Source organism: Cyanistes caeruleus, chromosome 1 (assembly GCF_971803275.1).
Source record: "Cyanistes caeruleus chromosome 1, bCyaCae1.hap1.1, whole genome shotgun sequence".
Taxonomy (NCBI): domain Eukaryota; kingdom Metazoa; phylum Chordata; class Aves; order Passeriformes; family Paridae; genus Cyanistes; species Cyanistes caeruleus.
In genome coordinates this window covers 10,012,149-10,025,485 of record NC_141701.1, presented here as the reverse complement: position 1 = coordinate 10,025,485, position 13,337 = coordinate 10,012,149, and the positions used below count along the sequence as shown (strand labels likewise).

At 36.6% G+C, this 13,337-nt stretch overlaps 1 protein-coding gene across 4 annotated transcripts in view; it reads right to left on the bottom strand.

The window, feature by feature from the left end:
* ASAP1 (ArfGAP with SH3 domain, ankyrin repeat and PH domain 1) overlaps positions 1-13,337 on the bottom strand; it is a 142,595-nt gene that overhangs the window by 27,333 nt on the left and 101,925 nt on the right. For all 4 annotated transcript variants that reach the window (XM_086879090.1, XM_086879104.1, XM_086879099.1 and 1 more), the window contains 8 exons: positions 12,421-12,584; positions 10,760-10,893; positions 9,609-9,700; positions 8,882-9,068; positions 6,431-6,516; positions 4,695-4,810; positions 3,434-3,501; positions 838-945 (listed from right to left, as the gene is read on the bottom strand). In XM_086879090.1, the coding sequence (XP_086735216.1) occupies positions 838-945; positions 3,434-3,501; positions 4,695-4,810; positions 6,431-6,516; positions 8,882-9,068; positions 9,609-9,700; positions 10,760-10,893; positions 12,421-12,584 (955 nt within the window). The remainder of the gene's footprint in view (positions 1-837; positions 946-3,433; positions 3,502-4,694; positions 4,811-6,430; positions 6,517-8,881; positions 9,069-9,608; positions 9,701-10,759; positions 10,894-12,420; positions 12,585-13,337) is intronic.

Below are 13,337 nucleotides of genomic sequence, written 5' to 3'. Positions count from 1 at the left end.
ACACATCAGTTTTTGCCTGCTGTACGTTAATGGGTGCATATGGAGCACGATCTGTTTCCCTGCAGCTCTGGTTCAGGTTATTATCTCCAGCACAGCATCCCTCATCCTCCAGAGCCTCCTCATACAGATGATTATTTTGCTCTCTACAAAATTTTGTCCTTGAGGACATGCAAATTACTTCGGTTTCTGAATTTTTCAGTCCCAAGTTCCACAGAAAATGAGAAGTTGTCCACATTTCTTTCTGCGGCACTCATATAAAATAGGAGAGGTGTATTCGCATTTATTGCAGAAATAGAGCACACAGTAATTAACTGGCTTGCTAAAGTAGGACACTGAGGCTAATTTTTCACATGCTCTAGGATGGCAATTATTCTATGCCCTCAAGTTTTGCCTTTCTATTACTCCTTTTTAAAAAAAAAATCAGGAATAAATAGCACAGCACAGTTTGTGGAAAATAAAGTTATTTATTTAATAACTAGGTTTTTAATTAATTCATGGAAAAAATTAAGTATGTAAGCTTCAGATTTCCTCCAGCTAAAATTTAACAGCCTAGAATTCTGAAGAGGATAAAGCAACAAAGTAGCCCAGATCTGCTGATTTACATCATACTGTATGTCTTGTCAAACTTCTGAAACAGCCCATAATAACTAGGTTGACAAAGTATATTCAAAAAGTACTTATCCAGTCTATAATACAGGCCTCAAAATTAGTTTTTTTCCCCAAAAAAATATCTGTAAGAAAAGGAAGGCCAAAGTGGGTCTCTAATTGCCATTTTTTTCCAGGGAGCAGAGATGCTGCCAGTTTTGGTGGAAAGCTGTATCCGTAATTCACACTCACCTTATCATCCAGGTCATCATCACTTTCATCAATTTCTTCCTGCCGAAGATTCCATTCGTACTCCACATGCACGTGTGGGTTTAGCTTTCCTGCCTTGGCTTGAGAAAGCTGAAAGAAATAAAAACTCTAGTTAAAATACTTGCAGTTCTTTTGGTGTTAACTTAGTTAACACCAGTTAACCAGTGACAGTTTTGTAACGGCAAGAAATAAACTGGAGTATTCGAAGTTTTACAATTATTCCAGATTCAAAGAAGAACAAAGCAATTTCAGGGCAATCACACAAACATCCTTCATTTGTTTGAGGTATAGAAAGACAGCTAAGAGGTAAAAAGGAAAGATTTTCTCCAAATGGGCAGAAGTCACCGTGTTTGACAAGCATTTGAAAAGATGACATTAAGAGAAGGTATATGCACAAAAGCAGAATTTATCCAGAGCCCTCCTTTCCAAAAAGGAAAGGCAAAACCTATTTATACATTTTGGTACATATAACTGCTGTCCCAGCAAAATCACAATCCTTGTACTTGGAGCAAATGAAAAGGTGTTTACATTTTATTTAGGTATTTTGCCACTTTCTCTCACTGGATAAGGCCAATATACCTTAAGCACAAAATTCCTTAACTTTGTTAGCCCAAGTAATGTATTTCACATTCTTTAAAAAACAACTACCTCAATGATCACCAAAAAAAAAACTAATAGAGAAGTTCATGGTTATTTTGAGGAAATAAATTCTCCTTTTCGATGCCTAGATCTTCCCTCCTTATTTATTCCTTCATATCCTTTGAAATGTAGTATACTTGATAGTAGTTGATTCAAGAGTGCCTTTAACTGTCTTCCTGAAATAAAACTGGGAATAAAGGAAGTATTTCCAATCTGTTATGTAAGTATTCATGAACCCACTTGAGCTGAAACTGAATTTAATTACACAGTTAAGACTCCAGTTATGCAACAGAAATGAGTTTAGTACATCTATCATAATACAAACACCTAGTTATTTATCTTGTACTTTTTTATTGCCCACAGCAAACAATGTGCTTATTCATGTTTCCTTTTCACTCTTGACTCATTGCTTCTTGTGGAAAAAAAAAAGGCAGAAATAATTTTCCTCTTCAAAAATTAAAAAAAAAAAAGAAATAAAAAAAGAAGTGAAAAAGCATAAATGCTCTGTGAGAGTTAAGTGAAATAATCATTGAGGTATTAATGGAATTTGGATCACTATAACTAAACGATTAACTGCTAGATAAGCTCACTGATAACATCCACTCGACTGTTTGCTCTGTAACACAGACAGCTGGTCCACATTAATGGCAGATGTCACTTTTTTAAAGAGATACTATAAAGAAAAAGAGCAGTCAATCCCAATTGTGTGCTGCACAGGTGGATCTGCTTGATCCAGCTCACAGGACACTCAAACCACTGGAAACAGCACCTACTCACACACTACACATGGGAGTAACCAAGAAGTCAGTCCCACCTGATCAACCACTGCAAAATGCTGACTTGCATCCCCAGAAACACGGAAAATTTCTTTGATTTGTGAAGGACAAGGTCTTTTGATTATTCAATAATTAATTCATGACAAGAACTTTCAATTGTCACAGGAAAGGTATTAAAATTACTGGCTGCAGAGCAAAAGCAGATATGCTCAGATCATCAAAATGAGGAAGAAGAAACAGAATTAAGTGGCAAGTGTTTTGTAAATTCTCCTTGTTTTGTCTTGAATATGAAAATGCCACAGTACTTAGACTTTTTCATACCTTGATAGTAATTAAATTCTCTTGCCTATAAAATGCATGCTGGTGGAACCTCAGAGGGCCAAGAACAAACAAGTTTGTTGGTCTGATATAAAATCCTTATGCCTGGCTAAATGCTTCAGAGGAGTACCTGGGAAAATCCTTAACACCTTTATTTCTTGAACAGCAATAATCTTTTTGAGTGGTGTCTGTTAAGATCCCTCACACATTCTCAAAATTCCAGGAAGTTTTCTTTGAACATGTTCAGTAGAGGGACAAAGTCCCACAGAAGCTGGTGTTCTACATCTTTTGATACGCCAACTTCCAGACATTTTCTTCTTCTTCCTTTCAGGAGAGTAATTTTAAGTTGTTTTAATTCTCCTTATAGAAAGACTTCCACCATCCCTGAACTATCTGTCCTGTTAAATAATCTGAAAAAAGCCAAAGCAGAAAAACACAAACAAAAGATCCAGACCTAAAAGGTCTTGACCGTTTTAATTTTACAGGGGTTGTTTAGTACTCCTGATATTAAAGCCTCTAAGAAGAACTTCTGAGGTGATGAAACCCAGATCTCCTCAAATGATGTATTTATTGACATATCTGACCCTCCAGTACTTAAGGTCTTCAAATACACTGATTAAAATAACTAGTACTGCCACTAGAAGAAAACCTTTTTCATAAAGTGTTACAAAGAAAATGATTGTTGTGTTTTAGGTAAGAAAAGAGTCACCTGTGGTAGGGCCTTCAGATCAACCCACAGCCAGCTGGCAGCAACACCAGGTGTGAGATACAGTGGTAATGATATATTAAGTGTATCTTTTTTGAAGAAGCAAACACTCCCCTATGGCCCCAGGCCCAGTCCTTACCAGTTCCTCGCACTGGACAGCTTTCACTCGTTTCGCTGTGTCCAGAGCTGTCTCTCCAGCTTGGTTTACTACAAAATTAACAGTACAAAAAAAGAGCAATTCTTTGAGATGTCTTAAGAAACAATTTATTACATTTCACTACTTGTAGCACAGTAACTTCTAAAAGTGATCAAAAACACCTGTTCACTCTACAGCAGCTACAGCTCTTTAGTAAGTGTTCATGCCTTTCATGTATCATCAGGTTCTTTTTGAGCAGAAGCATCTGCTGGGACAGTTCCCAAATCCCTCCTATAAAGAAATTTAGTCATCTCAATCTCGACTCAGTGCTTTTGCCAATAAAATGTACCTGAATAAGCAGGAGAAGCAAGCAGGCAGGGCAAAATAGCTCAAAAAAGAAAACTAATTCTAAGACTTTAAAAAAAAAAAAGGGTAAATGTCAATCCAAGCAGATTTTACTTTGCTTAATATGCAGAGGCTTGAAGCCTTAATTTGGTGACATTTGAACAAGAATAAATTTAAATAAATTTAAAACTTTCTAGCTTTGTCTTTATCCAAGCTATAAAATAGTTTACAATTTAAAATCAGAAAGGAGGTGATAATCTGAGGCTGCTGGGAGTTCCTCAGGCACAGCATCTAATGCAATCCTTCCTAGATGTTCAGTAGCAAATCTCAGTAAACAAAAACAACTCCCACATCTGATGAGATAAACCCGAGGTAAAATGTACTCACAGTACATCAGTAAATGCCATGGGGCTGGAACAGAGAATGCTCTACAGCACATTCAGATTGTAAAGCATTTCTGTGATCAGGAACTGAAAATTATCAAACTAAGATCTATAATATCTGTGTGAAATATTACATAGAGAATGCCAGTTAGGAATCCTTGAAAATACAGAGCAGTCCTCTAGAAAGGCCTGTGACTTTAAAAGAATTCAGATCCCTAGAAGAAAGATTTCCTTATGGAAAGATCTATCAGAGATGGCTCAATATGAAAAGGAACGGACAGATAGAACTCTCTGAACTCTGATTAGGATTTGCCATTACTATTTCATACTAGGAATTATTGTAACTATTATCTTCTAAGAATTCCATTTCTTGAATGAATGTTTCCTTTAGGCTTGTTGTAGATAAGGTCTTCATCTTTCTACCACAGTTTTATTTTAGAAGTTTACTTACCAGAGAGAAATAAACAAAAGTGGCTAAAATATTGGGAAGAAATTTTAGGAGATCCGTATTTCCTGGTTTTAAATAATTAACTTACCTACATCAATAGTTGGCTTCCCCCTCAAAAGCAATTTCAAACACTCAGGCTTATTATATATACTGCAGTAGTGTAGAACTGTATTACCCAATGCTGTTTGTTTGTCCAGGTTTCCACTAAAAAAATAAACAACAAAACAATCAAGAAAAGTACAGTAGCTGTGCTATTCATTTATTCATTTCAGATCTAGCATCCCTATAAATAGTAATTGCATAAAAAGCTTTACTGGACAAATAGGAAGTAGGACAAAAAATATTTAAATTAAACATTACTTTCAAAGACTATTAAGAATTTTTCCAAGAACACTGGAAATATCTGAGCTGTGACTGAAAAGAACTGAGAGTCTTCAGATGTTCATTCAAAAAAATAAAGAAGGGAAATTCAGAGACTCAAAGCTAGACCTCTCTAAGTCCATGCCAGTTGTTTTCCACTTGCCATTCCACTGTAATTCTTTTTTCAAACATGTTAAGTTAGCAATATAGAAATATCTGAAAAATAATTCTGATACAGTTAAAATAGGTAAAGAAATTCCATGCAGCTAAGGGACTATCAAGAGGGCAGCTGTGAGAATGAACAAAAGAGTTGTAAGAAGGAATATAAGGACAACACATCAAGTTAGAGAAAAAACAGATGTGCAAAGGGTCTCACACAGGGCTTTTTTAAAAGCTGTACTTCCTTCAGTTTTCAACTTCTAAACCCAGGTTTTCTCAAAAACTGTTACTGACATTTTGGGAACAATAAAATATTTCCATAAACTAGGAAAGCAAAGCTCAGGAGATGACAGCTTTTCCCAGTTTGGAAATATTGGACAGAATTGGACAGTATTTTCCAGTATTGGACAGTAAGAGCCCACAGGGCTGTAAAGATGGTCCTAAACCTGAGACTGCCACAAAAAAACATCCAGCAGACAGAAACACAAGGTTATAGCTGTCTGAAGAAATTAAGAAGCTTCATAACTAAACAAAATAATTTGAAATAATCATCCAAATAAAAAAAAAAACAAACAACAAAACATTTGATAATGCTCAAAATAGCAATTTGGGTTTCTAAAACGTTTTTCAAATTATGAACTCAAAGAGCTTGAAAATACTGGAATGTTATTTTTCATTTGTTACTTTAGTAACACTCTCCTATAATCAGCACTCACACTTTTCACTAAGGTTTTTTACTTCTAGGAACACATCCCTTAAAGAAAAATTCAGCCAATAAACTAGATGTTGAAAATTACTAATTAAGAAGTTTTGCTCTCAATAGCTTTAATACAGTTTATTAACTATTGGAACATCTTTTTCAAAGTCAATTTAGCATCTGTTCATAATTTTCTGAGTGTTTTGTTTGAATTTTCTGTTAATAGTTTTCTACTCTTACAATTCCTTTGCACGTGTCCTGTATTTGGTACATTTACCTGCCATCCCTCCTGGACCTGAACTATTTGTTTGCATGGCTTCATATCATCATGTGCTCTAAATCAATGCTCTCCCATGCACTACAGAGTTTTTCCTTTCATCCTATTTTTATGTAACTGCTTCCAATGCTTTTAATCTACACATCTTTCCCTCTCTCTACTGACCAGGAGCACAAAGGTCAACTCAAAGGTACTAAACTATTCTCTTTTGAAACATATCTATGGAGAAAGATTATAAATTCTGAGCAAACACTGTCAAAGGCACTGCCAGGATTACTCTGAACACCCACATTTGTCATGTGCTATTCAATGATAAGTCAGCAATCCATACCAGTTTTGTACAAGGAAGTCAACCAGATGGAGAGAGGTTTGGTCAGCAGTCCGGACTGCTAAATGAAGTGCTGTTTCACCTGGCTCCTAAACACACATAAATAGAAGTTAGATTTCTGTCTAATTTACAAAGCTTGTATATCAGACCTATGAGATACATCTCATTCACTCTTTACAAGTCTTTAGAAATAAAAATATTATGATGAAAATGATTATCTTTTTTTGTCTCCAAAAGACCCTGTGTGCTTCAAAGGAAACAGCATTACACTTCCCAAGATCTCTGCTTTCCTAAACCAAATTTTCACTTTTCCCAGCTGGATAGAACAACCCTGAGGAGCCTTTAACCATTTTAGCTACCAGCAACTGAAAGGGATCCTGTCAAGGAATACTGAGGAAATTTGCAGTACTTGTTTTACAACAGCCCGGTGAGCACCAAGCAAAGTCACAACACTATCTCCTACAGAAACAGCATCACAAAAATCAGAGTCCTACATACATTAAAACTCTTACAGATTTTCAGAACAGTTGAAGTTGGAAAGGACCTGTCAAGTTACTGCAGACCACCAAGGACCACCAAGACCGCCCAGGACCATGTCCAAATGGCTTTGGAATATCTCCAAGAATGGAGACGCCATATCCCTGGGCAACTTGTGCCCAGGTCATTCTCACAATACAAAAAGGTTTCCTGATGTTCAGAGGGCACTCCCTGTCCTCAAGTCTGTGCCACTGCATTTGGTCCCATCACTGGACACCACTGGGCTCCATCTTCATTCCACCCTCCCTGCAGCTATTTCCATACAACAATGATATGCCCCTGAGCCTCCCCTCAGCTGAACAGTCCCAGATCTCGGAGCCTTTCCAGGTGCTCCAGACTCTCAGACATGTTTGTGGCCCTTCACTTCATTCAATCCAGCATGTCCAAGTCTCTCTTGTTGTGGGAAGCCCAGACCTGGGCACAGCCCTGCAGCTGTGGCCTCAGCAGTGCTGAGTGAAGGATCACTGCCCTTCATGTGCTGGCAATGTGTCCATACTGCCTGGAATGCCAGTGTCACCTCTGCCACAAGGGCACCCTGCTGGCCCTTGTTCACCTTGCTGCCCCATCTGGACCCTCAGGTCTCTTTGAGCAGAGCTGGGTGGTTCCCAGCATAAAGTCGGCACATGGGGGTCTCCCATATATAGGGTTTCTCCTTGTCAAATCTGAATTCAATCATACTTTATTTTCTATACATATCATATGCAATAATGCACTGAAACAGAACCAGAAATGCTGTTTAATTCCTTTTAAAAGTTGCACGAGGAGTTAATCTAAATTTAGATTTCATTAACTCCTACTGATCATAAAGAAAAATTAAAAAAGCATATTACAGGATATATACTTAGAATTAAAGCCTTAATTTAAAAAGTATTATTTTATTAAACATCATAGAATTTGCAGAAGAGAATGCTGCAAATTACATTTCAATTGGTGCTCACAGCTTTCTAGACATCACTGACTGTAATGGCTGGGAAGACTAAGGAGCTAATTCTGTGGTAACTGCTTGTGGAAGACAAATACAGAAAACTGACCTTGCAGTCAGGGAATTTGTAATGTGTTTTCATGATAAGCACTCTGTGATAGCTCAAGTGCTGAGACTATACTGAACTTACCCCTTTCACTGAACACAGACAGGCACTATCTGCATCAACTTAGCTATTTTCACACAACTTGTTGAAAACATTCTCTGACATGTCTCCAGGTTGGGAGAAAAGACTGCTGAGCAAATGGTTACATGGCATTAATTATCTATTATCTATAAAAGCAGGTTATATACTCATGATTAACATTTGTCCATGAATAATTGAGGTCAACCCAGAGTTTTTTCAGAAAAACTGTTACTGATTTCAGAAGGAAGATCAAGTACTCAGAACTTGATACACACACATGCACACAGAAGAACTTTTCAGGTTGAAAGAAATTGTACTTCTGTAAATGTCTCATCAGAAGCTGTGAAGTCATCAGATTTATTCTTTCCTCGTCTACAGTAAACAGAGACTTGCAGACAGTCAATAACATGTTCCTTCAGCCACTATTTTAAATGCAGGTATGCTACTGTGATATGTGGTACCAGGTGACCCTGAGCTATCAAGTGATTTCTTTGGGACTTTTCTAAGAGACACATTGCAGAACAGGTGCTTTTCAACACACTACCAAAACAAGTGTATGATATCATACAAAAGTGGCACCAAAACAGTGTATGATATCACTATTTCATTTCACACTCCTTTAGATCAATTGATGACAAAAGATAGTGTTCCTTTCCCTCCCTACAAGGATGCAACCTTTAGGAATGAAAGAAAACCCCAACATTTTCATCTGCTATTTATTTTGTTTTATCAAAGTAGAGCCACAGATCCCGGGCATTTTACAAATACACATGATTTAAAATAGTAATTGTTTACCTGATAAGCTTACCTGTCCAGGCTCCAGCAGTGGCTCCATTAGCTCTACCCCCTCTGCATAGACTTGAATTAGTGCAAGTAAATCCCTGGATTTGACAGCCTCAAGTAATTCACTCAGTTTAGCTGCCGCAGATGCACAAGTCTTCCTAGAGAACTTATGATCTACATATTTAGCAGTGATAAATTCTTTACGTGCAGTCCTACGGGGTGTGAAAATAGAGCTTGCTTTAGAAATTTTTAGAAAAATGGGTCAATGATTATAATTTAAAATCACCTTGTCTAACTTGGAAGCTGAAAACTATCTGATAAAAAGGGTGTTTTTTATTGTTACACTGCATGTCTTTCTTGCAAACAAGCCCCAAATATGGAACATTGTCGATTTTATCCTGTCTTCTTATATACAAAAATTACTCTGTGGGGACTAAGACCGAAAAAGAGCAGAGCCATTTAGACCACTGTGTTTATCATCTGAGGGTTTACCACAAAACTCAAAACCATTCAAGAGTGGAATAATGCACCTTGAAATCCAAACTAAAGAGTTTTCTACACAGGGAAGCTGAGGTAGCTAAAATGTGACTATATGACTGGAGACTAAACATCTAAAAAGCTCCACAGTGGGAATAAAAACCTGCAGTCTTTTGCAATCCATGCCTTCCCCTGGCTTTTTTACTGTTTAAGACACTTTACATCACAGATATATTCCACAGTAACCTTAGAAAGTTGAAAGATTCAGTACTTACATATCACTTGATGGACTGGGTTTAGGTGAAGGACTAGGTAAATTCCCTTCCATAATATCATTAAAACTAGTATTTCCTACATTCTTGGCCAGCTGTGATAAGAAAAGAATAAATGAAGATGAGGACTTTTGGGGTCTAACAGCAACCTAACAATAGGACTGCTAACGTGCATTTTTCCACACAATTAATAAAAGATGGAAAACATAGGACTGAAAAATTAAAGCCCAATGATTACATGCAGATACAGAGCAATTAAAAACAAAGAAAACGATTCTGTTATGCCAGAACTTGTACAATAGACTTCAGAGTCAGAATTATTTGCATTTCAAGACGATCTGCCTCCAACATAAAAGCAGAATGAGGAACCAGCAGCATGAACATTGAAATGGTGCTGGTACACTGATCAGGAAACTGCTTTGAGAAAGATGCTCAGGCCTACTGAAGATCATGCTTAGTAAAATTTGATTAAGATCAATAGTAATTTTGCAAAAAACCCTCAGTATTTCATGAGCAGAGAAAGTGGTAATGTTGAACCTATACCCAAATCCAGATCTGCCTTACATCTTCTCTCAATTTTCCTATATAAAATTTCTGTAACATGTGTCATCTATAAGGCCAAACACAGATAGGGAGATAAAAGCTACTGCAACTGTTTCTTTTTGATTTGTTCATATATTCTTTTTTTTTTTTTTTTTTTTGGTAGTCTCAGATTCCTTTCATAACTTCAATATTACATGATTTCATCCATCAAATTAAGACTCCTCCTATATTTTTCTCTCAGAATCAGCAACAGGCATTTCCCCTTCAAGTCAAATTAGCTTCAGGTTTTAAATTGTATGAGCTTTTAGAGTGTCCTGATTTTGGGCCAAGATCAACTTTTGAGAGGTAAAATTCTGATGGCACTCATTACAATGGATGTCAATACTCATTCTGCATCACCTCAGGACATGAAATGAGAAGTGACAAGAGCACCAATAATATATAATAATATATAACTGTGCACCTGTAAAATATCTACAGAAATACAAAGGAGAAATTCTGCAAAAACACATTCCTTGAAAAAGATTAACAGTAAATTCTACATTTTAGTACTTCCTACATATATGTCAACATTTGACTAAAAAATCCCAATATAAATGAAAGAAACTTACCAAGAGTTCAGACGTTCCTAATTTGTCTAATTCCAAAGACTGGATTCGAGAAATATGGACACCCATTTCCCTGTGGATCCCAGAACACTCAATGCAGGTTAAAATGCCCAAATTAGTCGACAGCCATGTTGGATCTGCACAATTGAAAAACAAAGTCTTTAATCAGAGTCCAAGAAAAGGTTTGCATTGGTGGTAAGAGATGTATTCTGAAATGATGCCTTATTTCATATTTCAAAGAATGAAAATAAACTAGGAACACTGCATACTTTTCTCCAAACTCTAGTGCAAATTAAACCACAAATTGCTACCAATGGAATGCAGTTTTTCAGACTTAGAAACAGTCCCAAAAGCACTGAATTTAGGCTTTTTCATTCATTCTGAATGAATGTATTTGAATACATTTAGTATTTGTTTTCTGTACAAATTATTTCCTGTTTTTAAAAGTAACAGATCTCCTAAATTTGACAACCTCTGTTTTAAAATTTACTTAAATTTTAAGTAGTCTTTCATAAAAGATTAATCATACTGCTTTCCAGTATGTAAAACAGCAGCATGTTGTAGAAAATTTGAGGAATGCTGGCTAGTCCAGGGAAAAAAAAAAAACAATTTAAAAAATGCTGTCATGGAGGAGATCTGCATGTAATATTAGAATAGATTTTATACTATGAGTGCTACATAAGAAGCATGACCAGTTTTTAAGGAAAAGAAAAAGCTCCAGACATACTTTGTGCACAAATTAATCTCTTCCTTGACCTTAAATAGTAATTGCTGAAGCATTAAGCCAAGAGTTTTAAAGCAGCAAGCTGGAGTACAGAGGTAAAGCTTAAAACTTTACTACAAATTAAAATATGAATGAGAACTGTAATCTGAAGTTTCTATAGCTTTACACAATGAAATAATTGAATGAACCAATTCCAGGATTTGACATAATTATATCCCAGTTAGTAATTTTTTCTAGCTATTTCAAATTTGGATCAGTTCTGCATCAGCATCTGCAAGATACATGTGATCTACTCAGTTCCAAATGAGCATCACCTTCTTGAAGTGTCCCTTTGATGAGAAAGCTGCAACAGCTGCCAGCTCCCACACCAGCTCAGTTGTACTGTGACCAGCTGCCCCTTCTCAAGTTCTAAGTGACACATAACTGACCTGTAACTCTGTACTTCTGAAGATATTATCTGATAGGATTTCAACTCTGGGTCTCATTCTTTGCACAAGACTACTTATTCCACCTCTGAAAACTTCTCATGCTTCAATTCCAGTAGTCTCATACCAAGATAAAGCCTCAGAGCAAGATCCTGGCCAGGTCAATTTTTCCACAATCATTGTCTAAGTATTACTCACTTCTACTTAGTAGCATGCACAGGATCAGTGATGCCAAGCAACTTCCATTCAAGTGCAACAAGCATCTAGACACAGTGCAACAAGAACAGTTCAAACTCCAGAGGGGCTTGAACTGCTGGAAGTAAGCACAGACAACACACAAAAATATTTTAGTGAATTAAACAGAACTAACGTAGGAAAGTCATATTTGTTCTTTTAAAAACAGGTTGAAGATGGAGAAACATCACTTAGAAAATTAGTTTGCACTCTACAAACACTTTTTAAAGAAATTACTTTGCTCCCAACAAGAAGCTGATGACATGAACAAATGGAGATACCTGGTGAGCCACAATCACAACAGACTTCATTGCCGGGTAATCTCTGTATGTCATCAATAATGGCTTTTGTCAGATCCTCTAAACTGTTTTCACCTGTGCTCTGCTCTCCACGGAATGCCATATTTAATGCTTCTTCTTTGCTGTTAGTCAATACTGATATCCATCTAGCACAAGATAAAGACCTTAATGAAGATCTGCATTTGCAAATACATGTTAATCTATAAAATGTAGAAATCTTGCCAGGAACAAAATGTTAGTGGGACTACAGGGAAGGACTGTATTGTGGGAGAGACTGAGGAGGGGGAAAAGTGAGAGTCAGAAAGGAAAGATTTAGAATACATATGTAAGAATGAGACAAGATAAAGAGTCTCAATTCTATAGGTTAGAACTGAACAATGAACATTTGGTGAACAATTTTAAAGCCAAGTTCTCAGGTTTCTCAAATAAACAGAAATTAGAGAAAAGGGGCAATTAAGCTTCTGTAAATTTAACTGCTTTAAAAGGTGCCCAAAATCTTCCTAAAGTCTTCTTCCTGGAGAAAATTATAATCCCTACTTTGTTCAGCGTGCATATTTCTCAGCAAGCACCCTGGTGAATGTGTTTATGTCTAGTTGCCTTTTAAATGCACTGTGCACTAATCAGAGTCAGACTAAAAAGCCCAAATTAATGACAACTGCCATAGCAACCAAGGGATGGCAGGAGAGTAATGATACCAATAGCCAACATAAAATTTTAGGAACAACAGTCAAGTGCAACAAATCAAGACTCTTTAATGATATCTCAGGCACTATTTTCCCCCCTCTCAATCACTCTGCAAGTTGTTGTTTATACATAATATTTTAATTAAAACTAAACAAAACCCCTTCTCAGCAACTGCTGTGCTCCATGTGGAAGTAAAGAGAAGAAAGCAATTCCAC